Below are 26489 nucleotides of genomic sequence, written 5' to 3'. Positions count from 1 at the left end.
TTCGGGAAGGCACTGGGCTGGGATCACCATCCACACAGGTCAACTTCCCCTCTCCAACCAGCGTCCTAATTGCTTTCTTAGGCCCTGAGTCACGCTAAGCTGAGGGGCTCAGCCTGCCTCTGCATTGTTTTTATTCTCCTCCTCCCCCTCCTCTCCACTTGTACCTTACACTGAAAGACACTCAGATACTCATTAAAACAATAGAGAGTTAAGTGCCAGGCAACAGAGGAAAAGGCATTATGCCAGAAAACCTGCACTCAGGAAGACAGCTCATCTCTGAGCATCCTGGCACTGGAGGCAAAAAGGAAGCCATAGCTCCCAGTTCTGCTGGAAGTCATTGCCTCCATAGAGCTTTTTGCATTCCCATAACCGCGTCTTAACTGACTGGAATCCATGGGTTTCTACCTCAAGGAGAAATATATAAGAGTAGCATTTTCTGATTGCACAGGTGTCCAGTCGCTACTGTCTCCTTGTACCTTCTCCTCTCCCATCATAGATAGATATTCGCAATATCTAGGGTAGTGTCAAATAAACAAGAATCCCAACAGGCGAAGTATCCTATCTGTCTTATTCTCGATTTTGGATATTCTTTTTTAACATAAGAAGTGACTGAGTCTCCAGACAGTTTAAAATTAAAGGCTGGTTGCGTTTTTGCTTTGCAGAGAGGTGGTAGTTATTGCAGTCTGTTTTTTTTTCTAGTAAATATTTCCGACATTTTAATAGTGAAGCGAATCAATCAGATAATTGCAGGAAGGCTCTAGTCTCCTTTTTGAATAATCTTAAAAATTAAATGAAGAGCAACATGTCAGATAGTGTTCAATTATTGCATTTTAAAAAAAAACAAGTATTCACTAAAGATTTATTATTTGCTAAAATGTAGATGTGCGATTATTTAATATTGTTGATAGGCCTATGAAACGAGCAGTACCAAATCTCTGTACATGCATACAGCCATCTGCAACTCCAGGGGCTGTTCTCCCACTGTAGACCCCCCTCCCCAATATCTGAACCCCGCAAGGAAACAATTTTTACTTGATGACTGAACCCACTAATATGTTACAGTAAATGGGGCATGAAATACAACACTTTATATATAGTATATACTAAGTGATTCTTATATTGAAACAACAAGGCCATTTTTAACTTGCTGACACAATGTTTGCCGTGTTATCATCATTAAATTGTCCTGATTAACAATCAACTTCTATAGTGGGACCAGTAGAGTAATTTTTTTTAATGTGATGAATCAGATTTGTTGAACACAACTTCATCCTCTTTTATATTTTAAATTTTGATGTTTGAGGACTTGGGAGTGAAATAAGGTATCGCTTGTTTTATGTGGTCATTTCCGTAGTTGCATTTTTGACCACTGCTGAGAAATTTTATCCAGAATTTTTATATTGATAAGCTGTCCTAGGCATCATTTGGTTTTACTCCGTAATTTGGGAATGTGTTCCTTGTTGATGGCAACAACAGTTCCATCTTTCTCAGGGCCTCTAAGTTGGAACAGAGAAGATAATCATAGAGGATGTTTAGTAGAAAAGAAGCACATCCAGGCTGTCTCAATACAGCATCACCTCTGTCACCCACATACACTGCATATCATCAGCCTGGTGGCCTCTGCCTGTGACTCGGGGTGTGCGTGCTGACAGCTGTCTTCCCTCCCCTTGGTTCCAGGTATATGCAGACACCCCAGCTTGTTGTTGTCTGTGAAAAGACCGACTGGTGTCCCTTTGGGCATCTGGCGGACTGGTAGGAACACCGATTCTTACTCACCAAGGGAAGGATTCTAGGGATGACCCTTTACCTTCTTTATGTATATCTGTATTCATAAGCTTGTGTATCCATATCCATTTTATCACAGTTTCCAGCAACCTGACATTTCCTCAAGTGAAAATGGTGGGAAAGACATTGGAATCTGTAGAAAAGCTCTACCTGACATCTTTGCTGTAACAAAACTTGAAATGGTCCTTTTGCAGTGAAGAGGACTATTTTGAACCCTGCCGCAACTTAGCCCTTCAGACAAAAGACCAAGAGCATGGGTGTCCCCTTCAGCTCGGACTACAGGGCACCTGGGTGGCTCAGTCAGTTAAGCGTCCGACTCTTGATTTTGGCTCAGGTCGTGATCTCAGGGTCCTGGGATCGAGCCCCGCGTTGGGCTCTGCTCTCAGCAGGGAGTCTGCTTGAGTCCTCTGTCCCTCTTCCTCTGACCCTCCCTACCACTTGCACACTCTATCTCCGAAAAAAATAAAATCTTTTAAAAAAGAATATTAAAGAAACGAACACTGTAGCATCTTTAGACCACCATGGACCCTGCCGTCCTGGGTGTTCAGTGATAGCTCCACGCACACAAGCCCCAGAACAGGTTGCTGATTAGATCTGCTTTGTTTTTCCAGAAGCACAATCTCATTTTTTTTTTTTTATTTCTCATAAGTTTGTGATGCTATTCAGTTTCCAAGAAATTAAGCAGCAGTAGCAGTGGTGGTCATCATTGGGTCAGTAGCAGCAGAAAGAAGGATTTGTGCTGCTCAGATGCCTGTGGGATGTTTCTGCAGGTCAGGGGCCGCTGTGGAACTCATTCTCTGTGCTGGCTCTCATGGATAGTAGAGGCTAGCTGGCGGGCTGTGTTGAGAAAGCTTCTGAGGCTCTTCAGGGCAAGTGCTGCCTGCTGTCTGTTCAGGGGAGGGAAGTAGGAGCCCATTTGCCAAGTAGATGCCATGCCTCTTTAAGTGGTGGCCTCAAATTGAAACTTGGCTGTTTGCACCAACCTTTTTCTTGTCCTAGCCAAGGAGAGAGTGAGTAATCGTTCGCTCTTTGGATTTCTCTAGTAGAAACTCTATTCCAGGCTTGAACTGCCTTCCTCTGCCCACACCGTCATTTCCATGATAGACAGGTGAATCCTGAAGTCCAGGTCCCACATAGCGTTTCTCTGTATATGGCCCCCCATATCCAGAGTAGCGGTTTGTATTTCCAGTATGTGCAATAAGACTGTGTTGATTTGGTCTCTGCTGAGATCTCTGTATGAGCATGCTATTTCAAATCAATTTTTCCATGTAGCACGAGGCGTATGCGTGTGGTTCCAACAACAGGACCAGAGCTCTTCAGATGACACGGATTCAGACTTGGGTTTTACTCCTCACTGGTCTTGCTGCCCTGCTCACTTACTTGCTCTCCATGGAAGCTTTTATCATCCGTGGCAGTGGTTAGAACCGTTCAGCTGTTTTGTTCATTCACTCAATAGGCATTTTTGGATCATTTGTTCTTTGCCAGGTTATAGGAAACAGAAATGGGCACGATAAGGACGGTCTCTGCCATTGTTCAGCCAGTGAAGCAGAATCTGGTACGGGGCAGAAGCTGGCATCGCCAGCACGACATCGTCAGGCAGAAACAGGATGGGAACCCCCGGTCCAGTTTCAACTCTTAATTTTCTTTTGGTGGCCACATTAGAAGGGGGGGGGAGTGAAATTAATTTTAATTTGTTATTTCAGCAAGTGTACCTAAAATGTATTCATTTCAACATGTAATCAACATAACAAGTTATCTTCTTCTCTTCCTAAGCTTTCGGAAGTGTTTACACTTAGAGTGGCACATTTCAGAACTGACCCTGGGTGGACTCTGCACTTATCACGTGGGGCGCATGGGGGCACCCCCCCCCAGAGCAAGGGGGCACGGAAGTGCACGGGGCGGCACCAGCTGAGGGAGGGGGTGGGGAGATACCGCAAGGTGGGTGCTCTGGGCTGGGGGCACTCAGGCACGTGGGGGAGCCCGCGGGTGAGGAGCTCCGATCTCAAGATTTCAGCTGCTTGACATTGCTCTACCTGTGGGACACAAGCTAGTGCTGTCCTCAGGGTGGTGGGATTTTCTAGGGCAAGAGTGGAACTGGTAGAGAAACGAGCTCCAAGTGTGGCAGCCCTAAAGAGTCAAGCAGGTGAGCAAGGGTCAGAAATGCAGGAAAGAAACTTGGAGCGAGAACAGGTGCATTCCCAAGGAGAACATATTTCCAGGTGTTGGTGCGGGGAGGAAAGACAGGTCTCCCATGCAGAAGACTTCCAAACAGCTTCTGTAGACATGAAATCTTCTCCGTAGCTTACCAAGCTTTGCACTCTCACTCGATCCAGCTTCAGCGCTCAAGCCTGGCGCTCGGAGGCACTTTAATGAACAGTTGCCGGGACCCGTGCGGTGTCTGCAGTGACGATGGCCTCAGGGATCATTTACCCGAACAAAGAAGCAGCCGCAGGTTTCTTATTGTTGCTTGTACAGGAGTTCCTCTCTAACGCGTCCCTGTGTCACCGTGCAAGTGCACGGACCCAGTTTTGTGCAGTGCCCGCCCTGACAGGAAGGGATGGGGTGTCGCCGTCCCTGGCCTCACTCTGACCGCCTGGACGCGCTGGCTTCCTGGGCAGGCGGATTGGGGTCAGGTTCATTTCGTGTCGCTAAAGGAGGACCCTCCGGGCTGCACGGAGCCCTTTGCAGACGGGGGCGTGCAGGCCCATAGGGCTGGCCGGGGTGGGACGAGAGGCCGCCGCCGAGCAGGAGCCCCGTGGAGCCCCACACCCCGGTGCATGCCGGGGCCCGCCCGCAGGGGTGTCACCCACAGCCGTTAAGTACAGATGTTGTCACCCCTGCTGCTGAAGGGAAGGGGCAGGAAGAAAGGCAAGAAAAACGAGGTGATCAAGAGATAATATTAACTGGAAGAATCAAGAAGGGATCTGTCAGTCCGGGTGGGAAAACATTTTTTTCTTAGTGACCTCTGCTTGTCTTTGGCGGAGGGAGGTGTTTTTCCGTAAGTGGCCCAACATGGAGCGGCTTTGGTGGGTTTTTTCCACGCGTGTTTAGAATCCTTTCAGTTCCCGTTGGGACTTAATAATGCCAGCCAGACCCACCGTAAAGCGTCAGTCTCCGCGGCCTTCCTCACTGCCAACATGGTGCCGGAAGGGGAGAAACCCAACAAACTTTTCTCCCTTCGCCATCATTGTTCTTGGGCTTGTTACTCAGTGGACACGGTATTAAATCGGCTTCTGTGTCCATCATTATTAAAATGTGAAGTGTGTCGGTCACAAAGCATACATTTCGGGGCAGTTAGCTGAATAATTCCTGTCTTTATTATCCCAAATTACTGCTGAGCTCTGGAGAGGGGACCGGTTTAGCCAATTATTGCCATTTGAGCTGGATTTGTGGGTGATTAGCTCCTGGTCGAATCCAGTCCCGGCCGGTGCTTTGAAGCCCGCGCCGTGTGATTTTCTCAGCAGTGAGGTAGGAATAGACGCGGCTAATGACAGCAAGGTCGCGCGGGTGAGCTGACCTGTGTGTGGCGCGGGTTTGGGTTTCGCAAATAGGGCATCCACAATAACAAGTGTGGCACTAACCCTGCCGTGCATAATCGGGGCTTTCTAGGATTGTCGGAGATGCTGACAGCTCAATTAAAGTGTAACCCTTTGTACCCTACAGCCTGGCAGAATAACAGAAATATTACTAACCAGCGAGGGGAGGGGGCCACGAGGGAGCTGGTTAAAGATCCAGGATCGGCTCCTCGGCCCCCTCCCCCACTCCCTCCCGGCACAGAACAAGCTGGGAGAAAAAGCCTCCATTTGTGGTATAATAGATCCTCTGGAGGAGGGAGACGGAGACAAATATTACTTTAAAAAAAAAAAAAAAGAATTCAGTTAAGGGGGAGGGGGGCTCCCTGTTGTTTCTATGGAAACACTTTAAACTGGGAAGAAAGTTAAGATGGTATAATTGCGGCCAAGCTCACATGTGCTGAGCTCAAATTGGTCCGGTTCCTTCCGCCAAAGCTTACATTCAAGCGTCACGTTGGTGAATTTGCCGCAAGTTTTCCATTTGTGGAGGATCTGGGGAAACCAGTTAATTGGGATTATTTTCTTGCACACAGTGAATGATTATGTTATTGATCTCCTGCTTTCACTTAAGAGCGTTTTCTACACCTTGAATGACACGCCGTTCTGACCCACAGTCTTATCATTTTTGTCACACTTGGTGTTTTTTTTCTCTGAAACCCTGTAACATGGGGCTCACTCACCCAGATTTGACTCGATGGCATTTTCACTGAGTGGGAATATTACCCCTCCCCCGTGTTTTAATGTTCGGTTCTAGGTGTGTGATGGATCGCTTGCAGATTAGGAGACACTTTAGATTTTTGGAGACATTTTAGAATGAGGAATGGCTCTAAATTAAGGTAATTATTGTCGGGACTAACCATGCACCGGGTACTGATAAGGAAATCTGGGAGCCCAAGCCAGCCCGGACAGCCCAGCCCCCCACAGAATTCCCGGTCACGGAGGGAGATGACCCGTGCGTCCACTCACGGACTGGGCATTCGAGGTGCCTCATGGACACTCGGGGAAGGACATCCAGTTGGGACTGAGAAGCAAGAGTCCCATGAGTGGGAGGGACAGGTGTGACCAGGGACCTGCGGGGCACTGCGCCTTCTGCCGTGGGGGTGTGCTCACAGGGAGGAGCGCTTCTCTGTCCGGCCGCAGCTCCCGGCCCAGGCGCACTCTCCCACTCCCCCAGATTCATCTTCTGGGGCCGCCAACACGGGGTGCCACGGACCGGGTGCCTCAGACGACAAACGTATTTACTCACAGTTCTGGAGACCAGCATCTGAGATCAGGGTGTCCTCAGGGTGGTTTTCTTCGGAGGTGTCTCCTTGGGGTGTGGATGGTGCCTTCTCTTTGTCTCCCCGTGGCCTCGTCTCTTTGTCTCCCCATGGCCTCGTCTCTTTGCTTGTGTCCTCATTCCCTCTTCTCACAAGAACACCCTGTCAGATTGGGTGAGGGCCCGTCTCACGGCCACTTACTTACTCTTTAAAGACCTGTCTGCAGATGCGGTCGTATTGTGAAGCATGGGGGGTTAGGACTCCCACATACAAGTTTCAGGAGGACATAATTCAGTTCCTGACAGCCAGTATCTAAAGGTCTGGATGTTGCTTGTTTCAGTAGAGGTTATGGAAGTCTGGAGCCCACGACCCTGCGGCTCAGGGCTGAAGGGTAGGGGTTGTTCACTAGGATGGCAGGGGGGAAGGGGAGGATGGGAGGAGGGCATTCAAGGGAGAAAGAATAGAATTTGCACTTTTAAATAAAATTGATAGCTGCTGGCTGCTTTTGGAAAGCTTCATATCCTGGAGCTGGGCTCCAGCCTGCTTTCTGTAAAGGGCCAGATAGCATGTACTTTGGGCTTTCTTGTAGCTACTGAGCTCAGCCAGTGCAGGGGGAAGGCAGCCGTGCTTATGAGCAAGAGTAGCTGTGTGCCAATTAGACTTTATTTACAACAGGAGGCAGAAGGTTAGATTTGGCCCCTAGGCCAGACTTGGCCGGCCCCCGTCCTGTGGGAACCAGCACCAATGGTCCATATTCAAGTGCACTGGACAGGAGATCCTGTGTAACAGCAGTGGAACGAGTGCTGAGGGTCAGATATCGTGTGTCAGCGATGGAGGGCCGTGGGGGCGAGGCCTGTGCGGACTTGACCCCCACAAGGGGTGTTGTGGTGTGCCACTTGCCACTCGTTAGAGTCCAGGCATGCTTTTGGGAAGTGTGCGTTTGTTATTTGCGAGGGAGAGCTTAGCCTAAGGGGAGAGCGGAACAAGACGGGTAAGTTTTCATTTTGGAAGAGCACGATATTGGGAAGGACAGCAGGAAGCTTGTGATGTGGGAAAAGACTGTCGCTGCTCCTGGTACCACCCCTTTGCGTTCCCCAATTTCTAATGATGAGATTCTGTCACCTTCCACCTACATAAACGTGCTTTTCTAGGTGCTTTTTTGTTTTGGGGTGTTTTTTTCTGTTTTGTTTTTGTCCATGAGCTCCACACCAACGTGGGGCTCGATCTCACGACCCCAAGATCAGTAGTTGCATGCTCTACCAACTGAGCCAGCCAGGCGCCCCTCTAGGTGGTTTGGTTTGTTCTGTTTTAAGTAAACCACAAGTTTAATACATGTCACAGGAAAAATCGTGATGAGAATGAAAGTAATAAACACAAAGGTGAAGACTGATTGGAGTTCATACTCTTTGGATCTCTGTTAAAGATGCCAGCATTTCTCTGCAACGTTTTCAAAATACATGGAAACCTTTAACTGCTATAATGAGAATTTATTCTAAACTGTGAAGATTGTGAATCAGGAAACACAGAGGAACTGTAACAGGTGTTTATTACAGAACCAAAGAAGTACTCAAATATCAATTTTTTTTTTTTTTAACAAGTATAGACACACTGAACCTTTCTGAACTTGGTGGATGTGTTTAGCCCATGGAGAAACTTGTGTACTTGTGTTTTTAAGCTTGGTAACGAGGAAGCTGCCGGCACGGCCTGCAGTGAGTACAGCAGGGTAATTCAGTTTATGTCCCTGCAAGGTCGGGCGTGTGCTCCCCTTATGTTCAGTCCTGTGCGCGCACGGCCTCCAGCCGCTGTCCGAGCCCGTGAGACGTGCTCCCGGGAGAAGAGGGGGTCCGATCTTTGCATGGCGCAGCCTGCGGCCGGCTGATGTGCCCTTGCTGCGGAGGACCCTGGCCATTAAATGTCCCGTGTCTCGACGAACCCCGTGCTGGCAGACGCCAGCACCGCTCTGTCCCAAACTCAACACAAAGACTGATTTGCCTGGTTAAGACCCCCAGTCTCTAATGCAGTCAGTAAATCTTTGTTGGTAAATAATTGCTATCGAGCAGAGTTTTAATATAAATTTATGAGTGGTGTTTTACCACAGCTCGGGGCTGCAGCGAGCACTGAGTGATGAATTTCAGATAGACTTACATTCGTTACATTAACTCTGTGAGTTTTTTAAAGCTTGTACACTTAACATTGCTTTTGGCTTTCCGTGACCTCTTGGGACGAGGCAGAGAATACACACGACTAATAAAGAGATTGCAGCCAAAAGACAGTTCTACCCTTTGCTCCACCACAGGAAAAGTTCCTTGAGCAAAAAAGTGGGAAGTACCTGCTTGAAATCCTGGTCTTCTGGTTGAAGATCATTAAAATCGCCGTCCTTCTGATGCAGCAGTAAATTAACTAGGTGATAGCAGTTACATCAACATGGACCGTTTCCGAGTACGATCAGAGGAACATTGGAGAGGTCACAAAGCCCTTCTGTTTACTATGCAAGCAAGGTAAAGATATCAAAGCATAAAATCGGTCTGGAGGGCAAAATGATTCACGGGGAGGCGGCCTGGCGTTGGCGTTACAGGTATAGACCGCCGCTGCTGGCCCTTCCCGCCACACTGGTTACCTGTTGCCGGTAATTACCCCAAATCACAGTGGTTTAAAACCATAACCATTTTATTATTTCTCATGATTCTGAGGGGCAGGAATTTCAGCCAGGCATGATGGGAACATTGGTGCCCCACAGAGGCCTTCTAGGGCTGGGGCAGCCAGGATCCTTTCTTCACTCCCATCTTTGGTGCCTCGACAAACGTGGCTCAGATGCCTGGGCGTTGAGCCAGCAGCCCAGTGGCCATCCCGTAGCTGGCACCTGGGCTGTCCTCCATGTAGCCTGGGGGTCTCCCTCTTCACAGCCTCCCCAGCGGAAGAGTCGGAATTCTTACGAGGCCACTTAGGGCTCCCAAGGGCATAAAAACAGGAGCTGGCAGACGTTCTTAAGGCCTCAGCTGGAGTTGGCCCGGCATCATTTCTGCCACATTCTGTGGGTTAAATTGAGTCAGAAGGCTCCCGGCGACCACACAGGAGCAGATTTTTTTAAGGGTGATCTTTGGAGACTAGCTGCTTCAGTCTGCCCTCGCACACGCAAGATCTTTGGAGACAAGGTACTCCAGTCTACCCTCGTGCATGCACAGCACCCTCCCCCTGCCTCAGAATCTCAAAATCTCCTCCCGTGGTGGCATCCAGCTCAGGCTTGAGGCCCAGGATTGTCATCTGCGTCAGGTGCGTGTGGGTGAGGCTCCTTGGATCTGATCCTTGCCATCTGAAGACCAGGGGATTCCGGAAACGAGTCACCTGACCTGCACATATGCACACACACACACACACACACACACACACACGGGACAGAGCCCTGCAGCTGAAGAGGAGAGAGACGGGGCCTGTAACAGTTACTGGTTCGTAGCAGCTCCAAACCCAGCCCGGCACACATCGCTAATCACCCTGCTTAGGGAACGGGGCGGGGTGTGTTCTCTCTCTGGGGGCATCCTCCAGGGCCCCGGGCTCTGCTGCCTCCACCAGCCTTCCTTTTCCCTAAGAAATGGCCTGGTTTTGCAGCTGTGTGGCTCTCAGCCTGCTTCCCGCTGGTCTTAGTTTGAGGGTCAGAGGCCTTTTCATTTTAGACTTGCACTGAGCCTTTTAGTCCAACACGGTACAATTCCTTTAAAACCCTTGTGGGTGTCCTTTGTATCAAATTGTAATTTATTCCATTAGACAAAAGCCAAACCACAGATCCTTGTCTCTGGTCCACACATGCTCTCTAATTGGAAGGGTCTGTGAGGCCCTGCCTTAAATCTTTGAGTTCTCAAGACATGGGTCTGACTGCCGCAACCTTGCTGGGTCTTCATTCTGGGATCACATCTCCTGGCATACCCTGGATTAGATCTTAGTTCTGAGGCCAGTTCCAACCCTGAATTTTCTGCTGGCTGGAGAAGCTGGGAATGAGAAACGATTTTTCTTCCGTTGGTGTTTAAATTGGGAATATTTTCTCTAATGCTGCTGAAACTGAACACCCTTGATCCCCGCCTGCCCCCAAGCTCATCAGAGCCAGTAGCATGGTGAGCGTTCTGCTCGGAAATCTTCTCTCCAGGTCCCGGGCTCCCCAGGCCAGCTGGCTGTGCCTCACATTCCTGCAGACAACAGGTCGGCTGATGGCTCCGCTAGTGCCCGGCTGGGGCGCCCTTTGTCCAAACTCAGGTAGCATTTTCCTCCCGGTCCTTCCTGCCTGTCCTTCAACAGTTGTTCAGCTCCTGCAGCCTAGCCAGCCACCTGGTGCCAAGCCAGTGGCATGTGCTTGTGGATTTTAACATAGCAGGATAGGGTGCTAATTCTGTGTTTCTTATCTCTCATTGCCTGAGAATCTATCCCAAAACTTAGTGATTTCACAAAACAGTCATTATTTCTCGTAATTTGGTGGCTGAGGACCACAGACAGAGCATAGCATGGCTTGACTCTCAGACCTCCCCAAACCATAGACGCTGCCACAATCTCTTAACATTTAAACCCAGTGTAGACAGCATCCCTTCCACTGCTTCTGTGGGTTAAAGTGAGCCGCAGGCATCCCTGAGTCTGCGTGGGATGATCTCCAGGGACGTGAATACCTAGAAGCGGGGTGCACGGGGAGCCGTCCCCGGAGACCAGCTGCCGTGCTGGCTGTGCGGGGAAAGTTATGTAAACTCTGTGTGCTTCGGTGGCCCTGTCTGTAAAACGGGGATCATCATAGTAACTGCTTACATCGGGTTGTACGCTTTCTGTGGATTAATACTTGTAAGGCTCTTAGAACAGTGAGCCCAATATTGTTTTGAAATGGAAAATTTTTAAAATAGGTGCATAAGCTACATCTGTGCTAAATAAAACACTAACCACAGTGATGTCTACACTATGATAGCTGGTCAGTGAGAAGCGGTCTCAAGCAAGAGATTGTTTTCGCTTATACAGAAGTGGCATCTGAAAGATAGACCAAGTATGTGTTGTGACATCCTCCCGCACGGTTTTGCCCTGGGTAACACAGAATCAAAGAGACTTAGAATCATAAGGGCCATTTGCACCCGCTGATGGGAACTGCCCGCCTGTGTGTGTGTCTGGCAGAGAGCCTTCCGGCCTCTGTCATCCTCTGGCGAGTGGGACCATGGCTTCGTGTCCTTTAAAAGTTGAAAATGAACTGATTTTAGATTTTCCGTTTTCTTGGTACTTCAGTAGACAACGTGTAAGTTCGGGATGGCAGGAGCATCATAGATGGAGTCCGGGGGCTCAGCCTGATGCGGGGAGGGGCTGCCAGGACACTGGGCTTCTCACTGCACTGCTACAAGTCTGTCCCAAAGGGGCACAATGGGTTCGCTCTCCTTCTTGGGCATGTTGGGGGATGCTGTGTTCGGGGCGGGGGGCACCGTGGCAGAGCAGTTGGGACCTTTTGCTTCTGGAAGAGTCTGGGACTAAGCAGGGGCTCCTGGTATGTAGACACGTGACGGGATGTCTCACTGGGGCTTTGTGGTGGCTCCTCGGTTCCTCCAAGTAAGGGCACGTTGGAGGAGGGGGCCTCCTCTCCCCGTGTGCCTCCAGAATTACGAACAGGCTCGTCCTCACCCTTGGGCAGCAGACCACCGCCCCGGCAGCTCGAGCCTTCCAGACCCACGGGCTCCCTGGCCCACGGCTGCCCAGGCAGGACTGGGGGACTCTGGGCACATAGTGTGAGAAAATCCTAGTCTAGCAGATTCGGGACTGAGTGGTTGAAGCTCTGGGGTCTTTTTAGACTCCGAAACTCCCCGGTTCTCCCTTGGTACAAATACTCTGAAAAAAATCGGTGTTTAGAATGAACTTCAGCAAAAAAAGGAAAAGAAAGAAACTAGAAAGATAACTCACTTTTAATCCGCAGAAGCTGTTTGCTGAGTCTTGTCATTTGTCCTCTGATTGAGCCTCTGATTACAGAACTTCACCTCGCGGCTGCCTCGGCTGCTCATCGGGGCGCACGCGTCTCTTCACGACGCCTCGCAGGATGGGCTCTTTCTTTCCGTCTCGGAGCGGCAGGTGCGACTGGCGGGCCCTAACCTGGGTGCCGTGCCAATGCGGGGAGCAGGGCGGCCCAGTGGCTCCGCCGGCACAGAAATCTTGGGGGGTCGAGTAATGACCCCCAGCGAGGAGCCCGGGCTGGAGGGCAGAGGCATGACGCCTAGGACGTCGGGGTGTTCTTCAGCCCTGCTGACCTGTACAGCATTTGAATCGTAATCAGAGACTGTCCTGCAAGGTGAATCATAGGATTTATTTAAGACTGTCAAGATTTGGGCATTCAGTTTTCCCAGCACCAAGATGTAAGTCGGCCTGATTTAGTTCCCCGACGATGTCATCTCCTCTCGTTGCCTCCTGGTTGGACTGTTCCCCTCTTATCTCCTTAGGACTAAGTCCTGACAGCCCCCACCGGGGAGGGGATAATTGTGCATATAGGATTTGCTCGTGAAAGTACCCACAATCTAGCCAGGAGCTGTGTAGGTCCATCTGCACGGAGCCCCGGGGCTGGGTGGGGGTGCAGCCTGAGATTTTGTCTGAGTGCAGACAAAGCTTTCTGAAGCCTGGAGCAGCTCTCAGCTACCCGTGACACCGAGGTGACCCCCGGCCCCTGGTATTGTTGGAATTCCATCTGAAACGGATGGTGGAAAAATGGGAGCCCACAGGAGAATGTCTGTGAAGTTTTGTTAAGCTAAGTTTAAAAATCTTAGAAATCCGCCAGAGAGGGAAATGTAGTGATTTTAAGTGATCGCTTATTTACTGTAGAATCACCAGTGGTGACTGCCGCTCTCCCTAGTTCTTACTCTGCAGGGAGACCTCGAATTACCTGGGTTTGTAACCAGCATTTTCCTCTGGGCCTGCCTCTGTCTGTCTCCGTGCCATATTTGGTTAAATTGGTTTTTCTTAGATTCTAAGAAATCAAGGTATGTTGAGTGATGCTGTGCAAAGAGATGACCTTCCAAAGGTTCACGTGTGAGTTTCTTCAACCTCAGAAATATTTTCTCCCGGAAACAATGTTTCAGTGGTAGTCAGACTTCCCAGCTGGCTCGTCATCCATTATATTCATGAAAATTGGTAGAGAATGCAGTATTATCACAGCATTTGGAACTTGAACCTAATTATCCCATGAAAGTGCTTCCTCGTATTGTGTTTCGTGGAATTAGCAGAATTAGGAGGTCCAGTGAAGCTGGTGGAGTTCGCAAGAACACTCACGGGCACCTCTGCTTCTGGAAGGCTCTTTGTCACACTCAGAACTTTGCTTCGTCCTCGGTCTGGGTGAATAGCATTCTTGTGCCTTCTCAGTCGTCCCTCCCATCCTGTGAGTTTCTAAATGGGCAGTGAGAGGAAGAACAAGCCAGGGGACACTTTGGTTTCCCTTGTTCAGGAGCTGAAGACTCCAGAGCAGGAGCTCCAGGTGAGATAGTCTGACCTGGAAGGGCGTGGAGCCCCACCAGGGCAGGAGAGCCCCAAGTCAGGGCTGAGCTCAGTGCCGGCCATGGGTTTTCACCTCAGGAAAGCCTGGAGGTGACGTGGGAGGTTTGCTGGGAATGGGTAGTTCACGCAGGAAGAAGCTCCCGTCAGTTGTCGAGGGAGGCCTGGGTTCAGCGTGCTTTGGCGTGCTGGCTTCAAATGCTGAGTGGTTTTCAAGAAGCCCTAATACGGTTGCATTAAAGATGGATTACATTATCCACGATTTGTCTATTAGGTGCTGTTACTAAATTTTACAAGTGGAATTTCATGTTTAATGAAATTTAATAAAATGTTTAAGAATCCGTAATGAAAAACTGTGAAATAAAATGCTCTTATCTGTAAATACTAGAAGTTTCAGAATTCAGTTAACGTGATTTTTAGAAAAGGAAATTTAAGTATCCTTTTTTAAAGCATCGTACCTTAGTTTGAGGGTGCTTGCTCAGTTAGAGGAGAGGTCCATGGGCACATCTTTCAGCCCCCAGTAGCATCACACAGTTAAGACCTACACACACAGAAATTGGTTGAACATATGTGTTATGCATAAGATAGAAGAGAAAACCAAATTACCAAGCTAAAAATAAGTGTTATTTCAATTTTACAATGACAAGAGAAAAATGAATGCTGAAAATTTCTTAAATTACCTATGTACCTACTTCTTAAGAAAACTTACACCAGACTTTATGATTCATATTTATGAGTGGCTATTTGGCTCCTTTTTTCTTCTAGGGCATGCTGCTGAAGCGAAGTGGCAAATCGCTGAACAAGGAGTGGAAAAAGAAGTACGTCACCCTGTGTGACAACGGCGTGCTGACCTACCACCCGAGTTTACATGTGAGTGTGGCCCCTTGGCACAGGTGGTAGGCCCGGAGCTCAGCTCCCACACCGTGTGTGTTGGCGGAGGCGGGGGGCCCTAACAGCATCAGTCCTCTCGTCTCTGAAGTTAAAGCTGTCTTGGGTCTCCTGCTCCATCACGAGATAAATAATACACCCCTCAGTCTCCGTCAGACCACGTGTCTCTCCCTTCCCCTCCCTGACACCCATCTCTGGTTCTCTAATTCTGCAAGGAGTTATAATAAAAGAGACAGATGAAGTAAAATTTCCAATGCAAGTAAAAAGACAGGAGCAGGTAGCAAAAGAAAGAAAGAAAAGCAAGCATATACCTGAGAATCTAGAACAAAATCCGAACAATTACTTCGGAAGCCAGGACTCCACTCTGAGCAGCTGAGAAAAACAGGAAAGTTAAATGTAGTTCGTGACTCGGTTTTTATTGTCAGATAAGAACACAAATCCGTTTGTAAGGTAAGAGAAGCTTTTCTACCGGTGTTAATAAAATGTAATATATTGGTGATTTATAGAAGGTAGATTAAAAAGCAGAATTAATTTTATTTTGGGGGAAAATGCAGACATTCTCCCCATCACGAGTTGTCTTAGGAAGCCTGATAAAATCTGCAGATGGGGTGTTAATGACAGTTCTCTACTAATACATCCCATGAATCTTGATATTTATTGGTCTTGATGTAGATAAGTGTGTAGATTAGAATATATAGTCTTAGCTGCTCATCTGATTGTATCGCTGTGGTAAGCTCTTAATTTAAAGACGTTTAAGTACTTTAAAAATTACAGTTATGAACAAGAAATTGCACATAAGGATATTGAAGAAAATTAAAATCATTCCCACAGTACCACCTGGGGAACAGGACTGCTAGCATTTTGGAGTGTGTGCTCCCAGCCATTTTTGTACATAGGTGCTTGTTTCCTCCCGCGAGCATGAGGCCACCCCATGCGCGCTGCCTGTGCCCGCTTCCCTGGACGATGACGGGTCACATGCACCTGCCCGTGCCCGCGAGTAGGCTTGTGTGCCTCCGTTGTTAACGGTTACATAACACTCATTGTGCGGCTGTGCCCGATTGGTGTAACAATGTCTGCAAAATGGACGTGTGGCAAATAAATTTACTTTGAATTATTTTTAATGTTTTAAGTAATAATCGATGTCCTCTTTTGACATTCCTGAGCCCTTATCCATTTCCCGGGACTGATTGCTAGCATTCGCTTCCAGAATTGAAGAGTGCTTGTGCTCTCGCAGCTTTGGGCTTATGTGGCCCGATTCCTGGAAAGAATGTATCAGTTTTTCTCCCCCGGCAACATACCGGAGGGCTTATACCTGCATTCCCATGAACATTCACCTTCAGAATAACTTATCTATCATTTCCCAATATAATAGGTAACAAGTGGTATCCTTACCATTTCATTTGCTTCCTGGGGGTGAATTGCCCTTCTTCTCCATGTCCTGCAGCAATGGCTTTCCCTTTCAGAACTGTGTGATGAAACAGGTGTTTCGTTAGGCACCCCTGACTTGGTTCTGATGTTGATGGGAACGCCTCCCATACTTTACCAGTAAGTAGACTTGTGACATGTCAGTTCTTCGTTGTACTGAGGAAATTCCTCTGTGCTTGGTTTGTCTTGGCTGCTTTGGGATTAGAGTCAGGTCGCTTCTCCGGGAGGCCTGCCCGTGGCCGTTTCCACGTCATCTGCAGCCCACCGTCAGCCTCCGTCAGAACAGCAAAGCAGTGCTGGCCCTTCACTGGGTTCGCTCTCCAGCGCTGCCCCATCAGCTGCCCTCTTGCTGGCTCACATCCTCTTAGACCACGTCCAGGAGCACAGGTCGGACTGTTGGCCCATTTGCTTTGTGTTATTTAGAGAGAGCAGTGTAATCAAAATATTCTTCTTGCTAGGGCTCACTGACCGGGAAACAGTGAGGTCTGACCGGCGAGCATTTCGGGCTCACTGACCGGGAAACAGTGAGGTCTGACCGGTGAGCAGTTCGGGCCACCTTGCACTCGCCTGCTAAGCCCAGGCTGGACCAGAGAGACATTTGCTGCTTCTTGCTAAGGGAGAAAGGTGTGACAGCAGTATGTCCCAGAAAGTTCCTGTAGGAGGGATGATGCCTACTTACTTCCCGTCCCAGCCCAATTAATATAATCACAATCAGTTCTTCGAAAATTTTCCCACATGGGCTTCTTCTTGTGATGCCCCTCAGTGCTTGCCAGTTCTTTACACACACACACACACACACACACACACACATGCACGCGTGTATGCTGGATATTGTTGGAGTACAGAAAAGGAGCACAGCAGGGCTTTGCTATATAATTATATGGCAGGCAAGAGCCAGTATCATTTTCAAGTGCGATTCAGTGAATGCCAGTCTCCTGGGAACTGAAATTACTGATGCAGGTACACCCCTCCCTAAAGGAGTGGTGTAATCTAGGGATGGATTTTAATTACTAGAGTGTGGAGAGATGGCGTGGCCTTCACCGTAATCCTCCTTTGACTTTATTTTCACAACCAAGCTTTGGATGGAAGTTTGGAGACGAAGGGAGTTCCTGGAGCGTGTTCTCTTCCAAGTTGTTAGAGAGCTACTAACTGCCGAGTTAGTCTGGCATTCTTTGGCTCAAAATGGGAAGACACGTCAAAGGGATGCCCATGGGCAGAGTCCAGACTTTTTTTAGTGACAAATTCTACAAATTCAAGTCTTAAAATTCTACACTATGAAGAATGTCCCAATTATTTTAGTCTAGGAAATTTCAAAAGGTGATAGAACCCATGATATCAGTTAAACTGATTGCACTGTGACACCCACTTTCTTGGTTGTCTCCAGGCTCTGTTATGCCTGGAAGCCCACAAGGGTGCGTTGTTGTGAGTGCTTAAATATTGGGGAAATCTTCCCCAATCGGTGGCTTTGGGTTTCATTACCGTTGGTCATCACTGTCAGTGGCCATCTGCACTGATCCGAAATAGCATAGCCTATAGCCCACGTCTCTCTAAGGAGCAAAGGGGAAGAACCTGGCTAAATAATCTGATATTTGTAGATAGAGTTTTCTGCAAAGACTAAGTGTTTCTCAGTAGTGGAGTAACTGGGCCAGCTGCTGGTGCCCACCACTAACTTCCAATGACTAGGTAATGTATTTACCAGAAGGGAACCTGGCGTGCTTCTCCGAGGATGGGAGTCTGATAACGCAAGCCTTCTATAACGGGGTGAGCAGTGGGGGATTGAGAGCACCAAGCTTGAAAAGGCACGAATCATGTAGGATTGGAACAGATACTAGGCAGAGCCACACAGCAGCCCCTTCTAAACCAGCGTGTTACCGTGTGGCTCTCGTCACGAGCGCAAACGTGAGTTTCTTGTGCGCATGTGTGCTGCTCACAGTCCCTGTTAGGCTGGATCCAGACTCCACCACCAGCTACCTTCAGTTTGGGAATCACACTGAACCCAGGAGGCTGGGCCGGGTTCTTGCACTCAGGGCAGAGTAAGGGATTGAATCAAGTTCAGAGGAAAATAGGCCAGCATGGTGGGGCCCTTAATCATTTCATTCAAAGTTGAGATTGCGTAGAAGTATCGGCCACTGGACTTTCACCAGTATTGGAGGGTAGGGTCCGAGAGGGGCTGATCCGGATGCCTCCGGGGTTCAATTAGCCAAATTAGATTCCCAGCCCGCGCTCCTGGACAGACGGTCAGACCAGGGCACGAGTGTATTGGGACAGGTGCAGAGCCCACTGCCCCCGCAAGTCTCTCCCTTCCCCACTCTTGCTGAATCGACGCCTTGGCTCCTGCAGCCCCCGGGCACCACGGGTCTCCTGAGACCTTTGCTTGCAAGAGATGCTGGCGCAGCAGCTCACCTCGGACACCGTGGGAGCAGGACACTGACCATTTCCTAAATTAGACACACAAATTTTGGAAGTTTTTAAATGTCTCAGTTGCTGGGGCGCCTTGGTGGCTCCGTCGTTAAGCGTCTGCCTTCGGCTCAGGGCGTGATCCCAGCGTTCTGGGATCGAGCCCCACATAAGGCTCCTCCTCTGGGAGCGTGCTTCTTCCTCTCCCACTCTCCCTGCTTGTGTTCCCTCTCTCTCTGGCTATCTCTCTCTCTGTCAAATAAATAAAATCTTTTAAAAAATAGAATAAAATAAAATAAAAAAATAAATGTCTCAGTTGGATGCGCTGGAAGTCAAGAAGCTCTCCCGGAAGAGAGGAGTTGTGATCCTCGAGAAACCAGTCTGGTTTCCTTATGACATAGGTGTCCATGGCCGTGGTTATGAAACGATCATCCTTCAGACACGAACCCCCAGTTTCAATTCCGAGCGTAAGTTTTGCACACATTGGTGTGGTCGAAAGCAGCCTCTTGACAAACCAGGCCGTCGTTGTGTGGCCCCAGCTGCGGACCGGGCTCACGGGCTCCCCGCGGAGTGCCAAGCGCTAGGAAACCGCAGCTTCAGAAGCAGGCTGCTGGGCACGAGCTGGGGTCCAGGCTCTGCAGCACCCGTTGAGGTTAGCGTGAGGCTGGCAAGCTCGCCGTGTGCTTGGAATGGGTCGGCGGCCAGGGACGCTCCCCGAAGCTAGTCTCCGAGGACTGCCCACCTGTCTCAGAACTGAGTCATGGTTCTGCAGGCCAGAGACCTCTGCTGGGTGGTGGCCCCAGGGTGTCACTTCCCACTGGTCCTTTTGCTTCAGATTCTCTTCCTTCCCTCCCATCCTTTCCCAGCCCCATCTTCTTCCAAGGCTTCATTCTTCCCAGTTTGCTGGCATCATCCCCAGAAGCGTCTGTGGTTCATCCTGAGCCCCAAGTGCAGGCCTGGCACAGATGAGTTAGGAGACCAGCTGCCTGGTCTCCATGACACTCAGCTTGGCCTTGCTCTGTCGTCTACAGAGTGCCGGCTTTCCCCGCACCAGAGCGAAGTTGTGGCAGGAAGCCTTTCACCCCAGCCGTGTTTCCTGCTGTTGGAAGCCTTACACGCTTTTTTTCACGGAGAGAACCTGTGTTTATAAGCAGGGGACGGAATTGCCCGTGTGGGACCAGATCATAGGAAGTGACGGTGTCTCTGGAAACCAGGAGGAAATAGGGAAGAGATTGACCACCATAACCCAGACCGAGAAAGTTTCCTTAGCGTTGATGGTGGCGGTGCCTCCCGAGCCCGGATGTGCTCGCTGTGCGCTCCTCGCCCGCTTCAGCTTGTTCCCAGAAGCTCAGGAGCCACCAGCAGGGACGGCCTCCGGTGGACAGGTCCCCACGTCTCCCGCACTGTGGGGGGCGCAGGAGGAGGAGGTGATGGTCTCAGCCCTAGCTGTTCCTCGGGGTGGGCGGTCACCTCCCTGGTAGCTGGCAGGGGCAGCAGGATAGCTGAGGGGAGGCTCTGGCCAGGGTGGGGGGCGGCAGAGAGGACGCACACGTCCAAGCGTGGCAGCAGCTGCTCTGCCGTGGGCCTGGGCCATCCCGCCTTTCAAACACAAGCCAGAACCCGTGCTTCAGGGCACACATCCTAGTCTGCAGCGTTCCTTCTCGGGGGGGCATCTTACAGTGGGCACCGAGCAACCGGCTGGATAGTGTCCACCCTGGAAATCTGGAAAAGGAGTCCTTCGGGTGGGTAGTCCGCTGATCCTGTGTTCTGAGGTCACTTCAGACGTTTCACCAGCACCCCTGCAAACTGAGGCTAGCGGAGTCCATTGGACTTGTGAGGAAAAGCCCATCCCAAGGTTGGGACTGCTGGGGGGCTCAGTTAGTTACATGGAAGGTGAAGCCTGGGGTCCGGGGAAATCCAGTTCACTCGATGCCTCTTTCTCAAGATGCTGTTTTTAAGTGAGTTAACCCTGTAACTCAGTTTAGGTTAACAGGTGGCAGGCTCAGCCAACATCATGAAGCTGCTTTGGGTTTGCGGCCGCTCCCGTGGGCTGGCTGCACTGGTTCACCCAGGACGCAGGACCATCAGTGCCAACACCAGGCAGGCCCAGGTCTCGCGGGATGTGCTGGTCACCCACACTCGGGGCGGACCAGCTTAGCTTCTTCTCCATCTCCACTTGGCGTTCTGCAAACACAGCCCTAAACTAGCAAGATGAAAGTATGCGAGGCAGGCTTCTGAGGCTGCTCTGTGGTCTGGGTTTTTGTTTCTCGGAGAATTTGCACATCCAGAAGACCTCTCGAAAGCCCTCCCTGCGTCACGTTCTTGGGGGGATAGGTCTGAGCGTCTCGTCGATGACACTTTGCTGGATCACAGTCAGGGTGGGTGAAGGGCAGCCTGTTCTGTGGACTTAACTACGAGCCGCAGGGAGCACCTTGATGGAAAGACGGAGGGGATAATGAGAAAGAACTGACACCTGGGGGCTTCCCAGTCCAGCGTCGCCACCTATTCATCTTCTGTGTCGGGAGAGCGCCGTCGAGGGCACGGCTGACAGAGGTGTGTGCGCCGGGCTTCCTGAGCCGGAGCTCGTGGCCGTGCGGTCGGACCAGTGACTTCATGGGGCCCCGGCCAGGAGGGCTTTCCCGGGCATCCTCATGAGGACGCGGGGCAGCTGGACAGAGCCCACCTGCCTGACGTGGGCTCAAATTACTCACACTGTTGAAAACCTCCTTCTTGGATTTCTTTCCCGTTCTGCATGTGGCCTGAATTGGAAGCAGCTGTGGGTCTGTCCTTTCGCCCTGACACGCAGAGCTGGACTTCTTCCCACGGCACCTCCCTCCTGGACGGTGGAGATGCCCCCCCTTGCTGCACGGCACCTCTTCTTCTGGATTCTGGGGACGTTTGCTTGTTTTTTTCCCACGTCAGTAGAGTCAAACTTGGACTCTCTGAATTGTCCTGTCAGGATGCTGATTTCAGTCAATTTCAGGTTCCAAATCAGACAGAAAATCCACCTCTTTACCGATGCAAAAATGATGAAAAGATCTAGGAATGATTCCCTAAGTGGGTCTTTATCTCAAAAGAAATAACACCAGGAAAAAAAGGAAGATGCTTCTGTTGTGAGAACAACTCTTGCCTGTACCCACTGTTGATAATCATCGTCTGAGATGCACACAGTCCTCACGTGAGATCAGGACATTTTACGTGATGACTCACTGCTAATCTGTGATCAGTCCCTTCAGCGAGCTTTGTGCACCTCAGATTTCTTGAGGTCGTGATCACTGAGTTATGCCCGAGAGAAACTCTTCATTGGTTTCCCCAAAACACTGCAGAAGTCAGACTCACGTGAGTCTAGATTGCTAGGCAGGTTAAGTTCGAAGCCCAGATTTCTGGCTGTAGAACGTTTGAGTCATAGGGACTGACATTTGAGACATGGGACGACCCTGAGATTTCAGCCCCCCCCCCCGGCTTTCTTACTGAGCAGAACGATGTCAGATGTGTCCTGACACACAGGCAGGAAGCATAATTAATTTTATGTTGAACAGCTATTTGATCTGGCCTCCCCTCTATAAGCCACAGTGCTACACGCTCTCTGCCTCTGGTCTGTACATTATTTTCCAGCCTGGCTGCTTATACTTCCACACTGCTGGTGGACCTTCAGGGCCTTCCTCCACGAGAAGTCCTCCCTGATTGCATGGCAGCCAGTTCTTCTCCTGGTGACTTCCAGCATCTGTGTACCCCCCATCTAGCACAGGCCATGCCCTCCTCCCCACTGTTTGCCTGGGGCTAGTGTAGGCTGGGCACCCAGGCCAGCACTTGTGGGTCACATGCAGTCAGGTCGTGTGGTTCCTGCCATGTCTTTGCTCCTGCACTGCTTGGCCTGGGATCTTCACAGGTGACGATCCTGGCTCTACTTTGAAAATTCCAGTGAGACTGGGGTGGAGGAAATGAACCACGTTGCACATTTAGACCTCCCTGAGTGCAGATCAGCTTACGTCAGGTGAGGGAGAACACACGTGTGCAATATTAAACAAAGGCCATAAAATCTTAAAACACTGTTGAAATCTCCAGATAATCCATTTTAAAGTAAATTAGGAAAATATGCATATACTGAGGAGCAGAGATCTGGAACGCTGGCCACAAGCGAACCTTTCTGTTCTAGTCTGACCGCCTGTTTTGGGTGGATGGGAATGGGTTTGAAAACAGTGTGGGGGTTTCTAGAGTAGCCGGCATCAGTCCCGGGGCAGCAGAAAAACCCCGAGTTTGTTGTGATGGGGACTGTGTTGTGATGGGGACTGTATAGGGGGATATGGTGGGGCTTTGCGGAGGTTGGGGTAGAAGCTGTGTCCCCGAGTCCGCGCGGGTTCTCGGCCTGCCCCAGGAATAACCGCTGTCCACTTGTCCCAACCCGAGTGCTTTCCTGGCCCACAGTGGGAGCAGCCTGTCCAGGAGCTCCGTGTCCGATCTCGTGTGCTTCCAGTCGCACTTGGTGCCCTGCCTCTTTCCAGGAGAGGCGTTTGCAACAGTTGATGTCAGAGTAAATGAAGAACGCGCCCTGCGTAGTCACGCGAGAACACAGGCCGTTCATGTACCACGCACAGAACTCCACCTACTTTGTCTTATGTAGAGAGGGGAGTCACACTGGAGTGAATGTCTCTGGCCTCCAGCACATCCTCACCTCCATCCATCTAAAAATTCCTTCCTTCCTTCATGTCTGACGGGTTCCATCAGCGTCGTGTGCTGACTCCTTCTGATGCCCCGCACTCATGACTCCCGGGTCTGGCAGGGCCCTTCTGCACCATGGTAGCTGGGTTGGACCCCGTGGCCCACTTCAGGGATTACCAGGCCCCTTTGAGGCCCATGACTCTGGGTGCTCTGCGGGCTTCTGTTCCTCCGCCATAACGTTGGTCTCCGCCTTCCGTCCTCCCTGGGAACTCATCCAGGAGGATCTCAGAAGTCTCACTGACAGAGGTGATTTCCCAAACCCGCCTCTCCTGGACCTCAGGCCTGCTTGTCCATTCTGCAGGCATGGCGCCCTGCCCACCAGGTTTTCCAGAACTCATCCACTGTCCGCTGTGCAGTGAAGGAAGTTCTGCCTATGATTCTTCTCCACTTCACTGTATACTTTTCATCCTGTTGTTACTTAACTTCCCTCCACTTGATTCTTTCAAATGTGTCGATGATGGAGAAGATCCCCACTCTGCTTAGGATGGAGCCCTGACTCCTTCACAGGGTCCGCCAGGCCCCGCCAGCTGCAGCCCTGTGCCTCCGACCCACCGCATCCCTCCCTGGCTGGACTTTCCTTCCAGCTGCTCGCATCTGCCGTGTTCTCCAGCCTCCGGGCTGTAACACGCAGCTGCTTCCACCAGGAGTGCCCTCTCTTGTTCCTCCTCCTTGCCAGACTTACTCTGCTCATCCTTCCCTTGCAGTCGAGAAGGGCATGTCTCTGGAGTTTCCTCCACCAGGCTTCTTGGGTGTACCTGCCATGCGTGCCCTCCCCTTGCTGTGTCTGTTGTTTCTGTGTTCTCTCGGCGTATCTTGTGGCCCGCGTCTCCCACAAAACCGGGAGCCCCTTGGAGCAGAGACCTCTGGGGTCCCGTCAGCTGCATGTCCTTCACGTCGGCGCAGTCTTGCCAAACAAAGAATGCGGCACGATTTGGCCACGCACTTGGGCTGTCCTCATACCTGCAGGCCTGCAGTTCCTGAAATCATAAGCAGAGGAAGCTGCCTCCCGCTGCTTTAACACAGAATATGGCACAGCCGTGTCCAGGCTCCTGGAAGAAAAGGTCTCCGAGGTGGGAGAGGAGTTCAATGTTTTGGTTTTGTCTTTTTGATTGTGGTAAAACACACGCAACATAAAATTGACCATCTTAACCATTTTTGAGTGTACAAACAGTTCAGTGATGTGACGTGTATTCTCACCGTTGGCAGCCAGTGTCCAGAAGCTTTTCATCTTGCAAACCTGAGATTGTCCCCATTAAACACGAAGCCCCCACCCCTTCCCCGCACCCCTGGTGACCACCGTTGTGCTGTCTTTGTCTGTGAATTTGTCTACTCCACGTTCCTCGTGTGAGTGGAATCATATCGTATTTGTCTTCTTGTGACTGACTCATTCCACTCAGCGTAATGTCCTTGAGGTCCGGCCGTGTTGTTGCATGGGATGGGGTTTCCTTTTGAGGGCTGAATCACATTCTGTTCTGTGTCTACACCACGTTTTGTTTGTCCATTCATCTACGGATGGACATTTGGATCGCTTCCTCCTCTTGGCTGTTGTGAATCATGCCACTGAGAACATGGGTGTCCAGATGTCCCTTTGAAGCTTGGGGTTTTATTGTCCAAACTATGACATGTGAGAACTCTAGAGAATGACTGAATTTTAAAGATGCCCAACCTTAACCAGGGCCCACTGGGGAATTTGCTGGTCACAGTCCTGACCAGAGCGAATCATGGAGGAACCCATGTGGCATGAGAGCGGCCACCTGGCCCTGTTTCTCTAGGCTGCCCCTGGGTTTGTCAGGAGCCCTCTGAGCACTGGGGAGGCTGTCCCGTCTGTGCTTAGGGCAACAGGGGAGCTGTCTCTGGCATTCACCCAGCTTCAGACAGTGTGGTGAATATCAATGCTGTCAAACCCATGGGATGATCCCACTGAGGTAGTGTAAATATTTTCAGGGAGTTATCCACAACTTTTGTTAGGAAGAATGACTGCTGAAGAACTCATACCTTTTATACGTACACAAAAAAAGATTCTATATCAAAGTCTTATTTTTGCCTAAGGAAATTCTTGTTTATTTTATAGAACCCTCAGGGTTTATAAAGTGTGTAGATTTTCAAATAAAATGGCCAAAATGCCTGCTCGCTGTGGTACAAGTTGTCTTCACGATGACCACACAGAGTGTGCGTTAAGTAGGGCGTGACCAGACCAAAGAAAGTCCTCATGTTTCTATAAAAATTAAAGCACCAAATATCCTAGATCCTACCTATTTTTTCTACGTTGAAAAAATCCATTTGCGTTCTTAATAAAAAAAAATAGCATATGTGTATTCGTGTGTTTCTGTAAATATGCAGATTTAACCGTGTAGCTTGCGGATTTGAGTCTTAAAGTTTCTAGTAGAGTCGATGGGACATTGTCTTATCAGGACACAGCATGATAGTTCATCCCTTGACCCAATCTGTATCATTTTGTTTTCCATTTTTGGTCTTTCCAGTGTTCCTTAACTGTAGCCAGAATTCTTGCAAATAGGTAAATAAATCAAACCCATTGGATTTCTTCCCTGGCAGTAAGTCACTACTGAGAACTCTCTGCGGGAGAGGATGGACGTGGGGGGTCTCGAGGAAATAGTCTTCACTTCCACCAAGAGACTGAATTCTATTATTATATTTTATAAATATTTTCTTCTGTGGCTCATAACCCAATTGCTGGCTTGTTGCGAAGGTCTTGCCAGGAAGAGAGAGGTGGGGGTGGAGGGTCCGCCTCTTCTCAGGTGTGCCTGTGGCCCCAAGTGGAAACCAATCAAGGTGCGATTTATGTTCATTAAGTGCTTGTCAAAACTGAAAAATTTTCTAATCAACAGCAATCTAGCGGCGCCCCCTCGATGGCTGGGAGTGCCACCTCGGCCGCGTCAGCCTCTGCCTGTTACAACTCTAGGCGAAAACCCGCTGACGATTACATTAGGCTAAGCTGCGGAGTAAATGA

The 26489-nt window shown here is 49.9% G+C and overlaps 1 protein-coding gene across 6 annotated transcripts in view; it reads left to right on the top strand.

Moving 5' to 3' along the window:
* The window catches only part of AGAP1 (ArfGAP with GTPase domain, ankyrin repeat and PH domain 1), a 530765-nt gene that overhangs the window by 315589 nt on the left and 188687 nt on the right, over nt 1–26489 (top strand). For all 6 annotated transcript variants that reach the window (XM_040638726.1, XM_040638724.1, XM_040638725.1 and 3 more), the window contains exon 10: nt 14858–14962. In XM_040638726.1, the coding sequence (XP_040494660.1) occupies nt 14858–14962 (105 nt within the window). The remainder of the gene's footprint in view (nt 1–14857; nt 14963–26489) is intronic.

Source organism: Ursus maritimus, unplaced genomic scaffold (assembly GCF_017311325.1).
Source record: "Ursus maritimus isolate PB19 unplaced genomic scaffold, ASM1731132v1 scaffold_1, whole genome shotgun sequence".
NCBI classification, from domain to species: Eukaryota; Metazoa; Chordata; class Mammalia; order Carnivora; family Ursidae; genus Ursus; species Ursus maritimus.
Note: the sequence above shows the minus strand (reverse complement) of the source record. Positions and strands in the feature narration are given on the sequence as shown.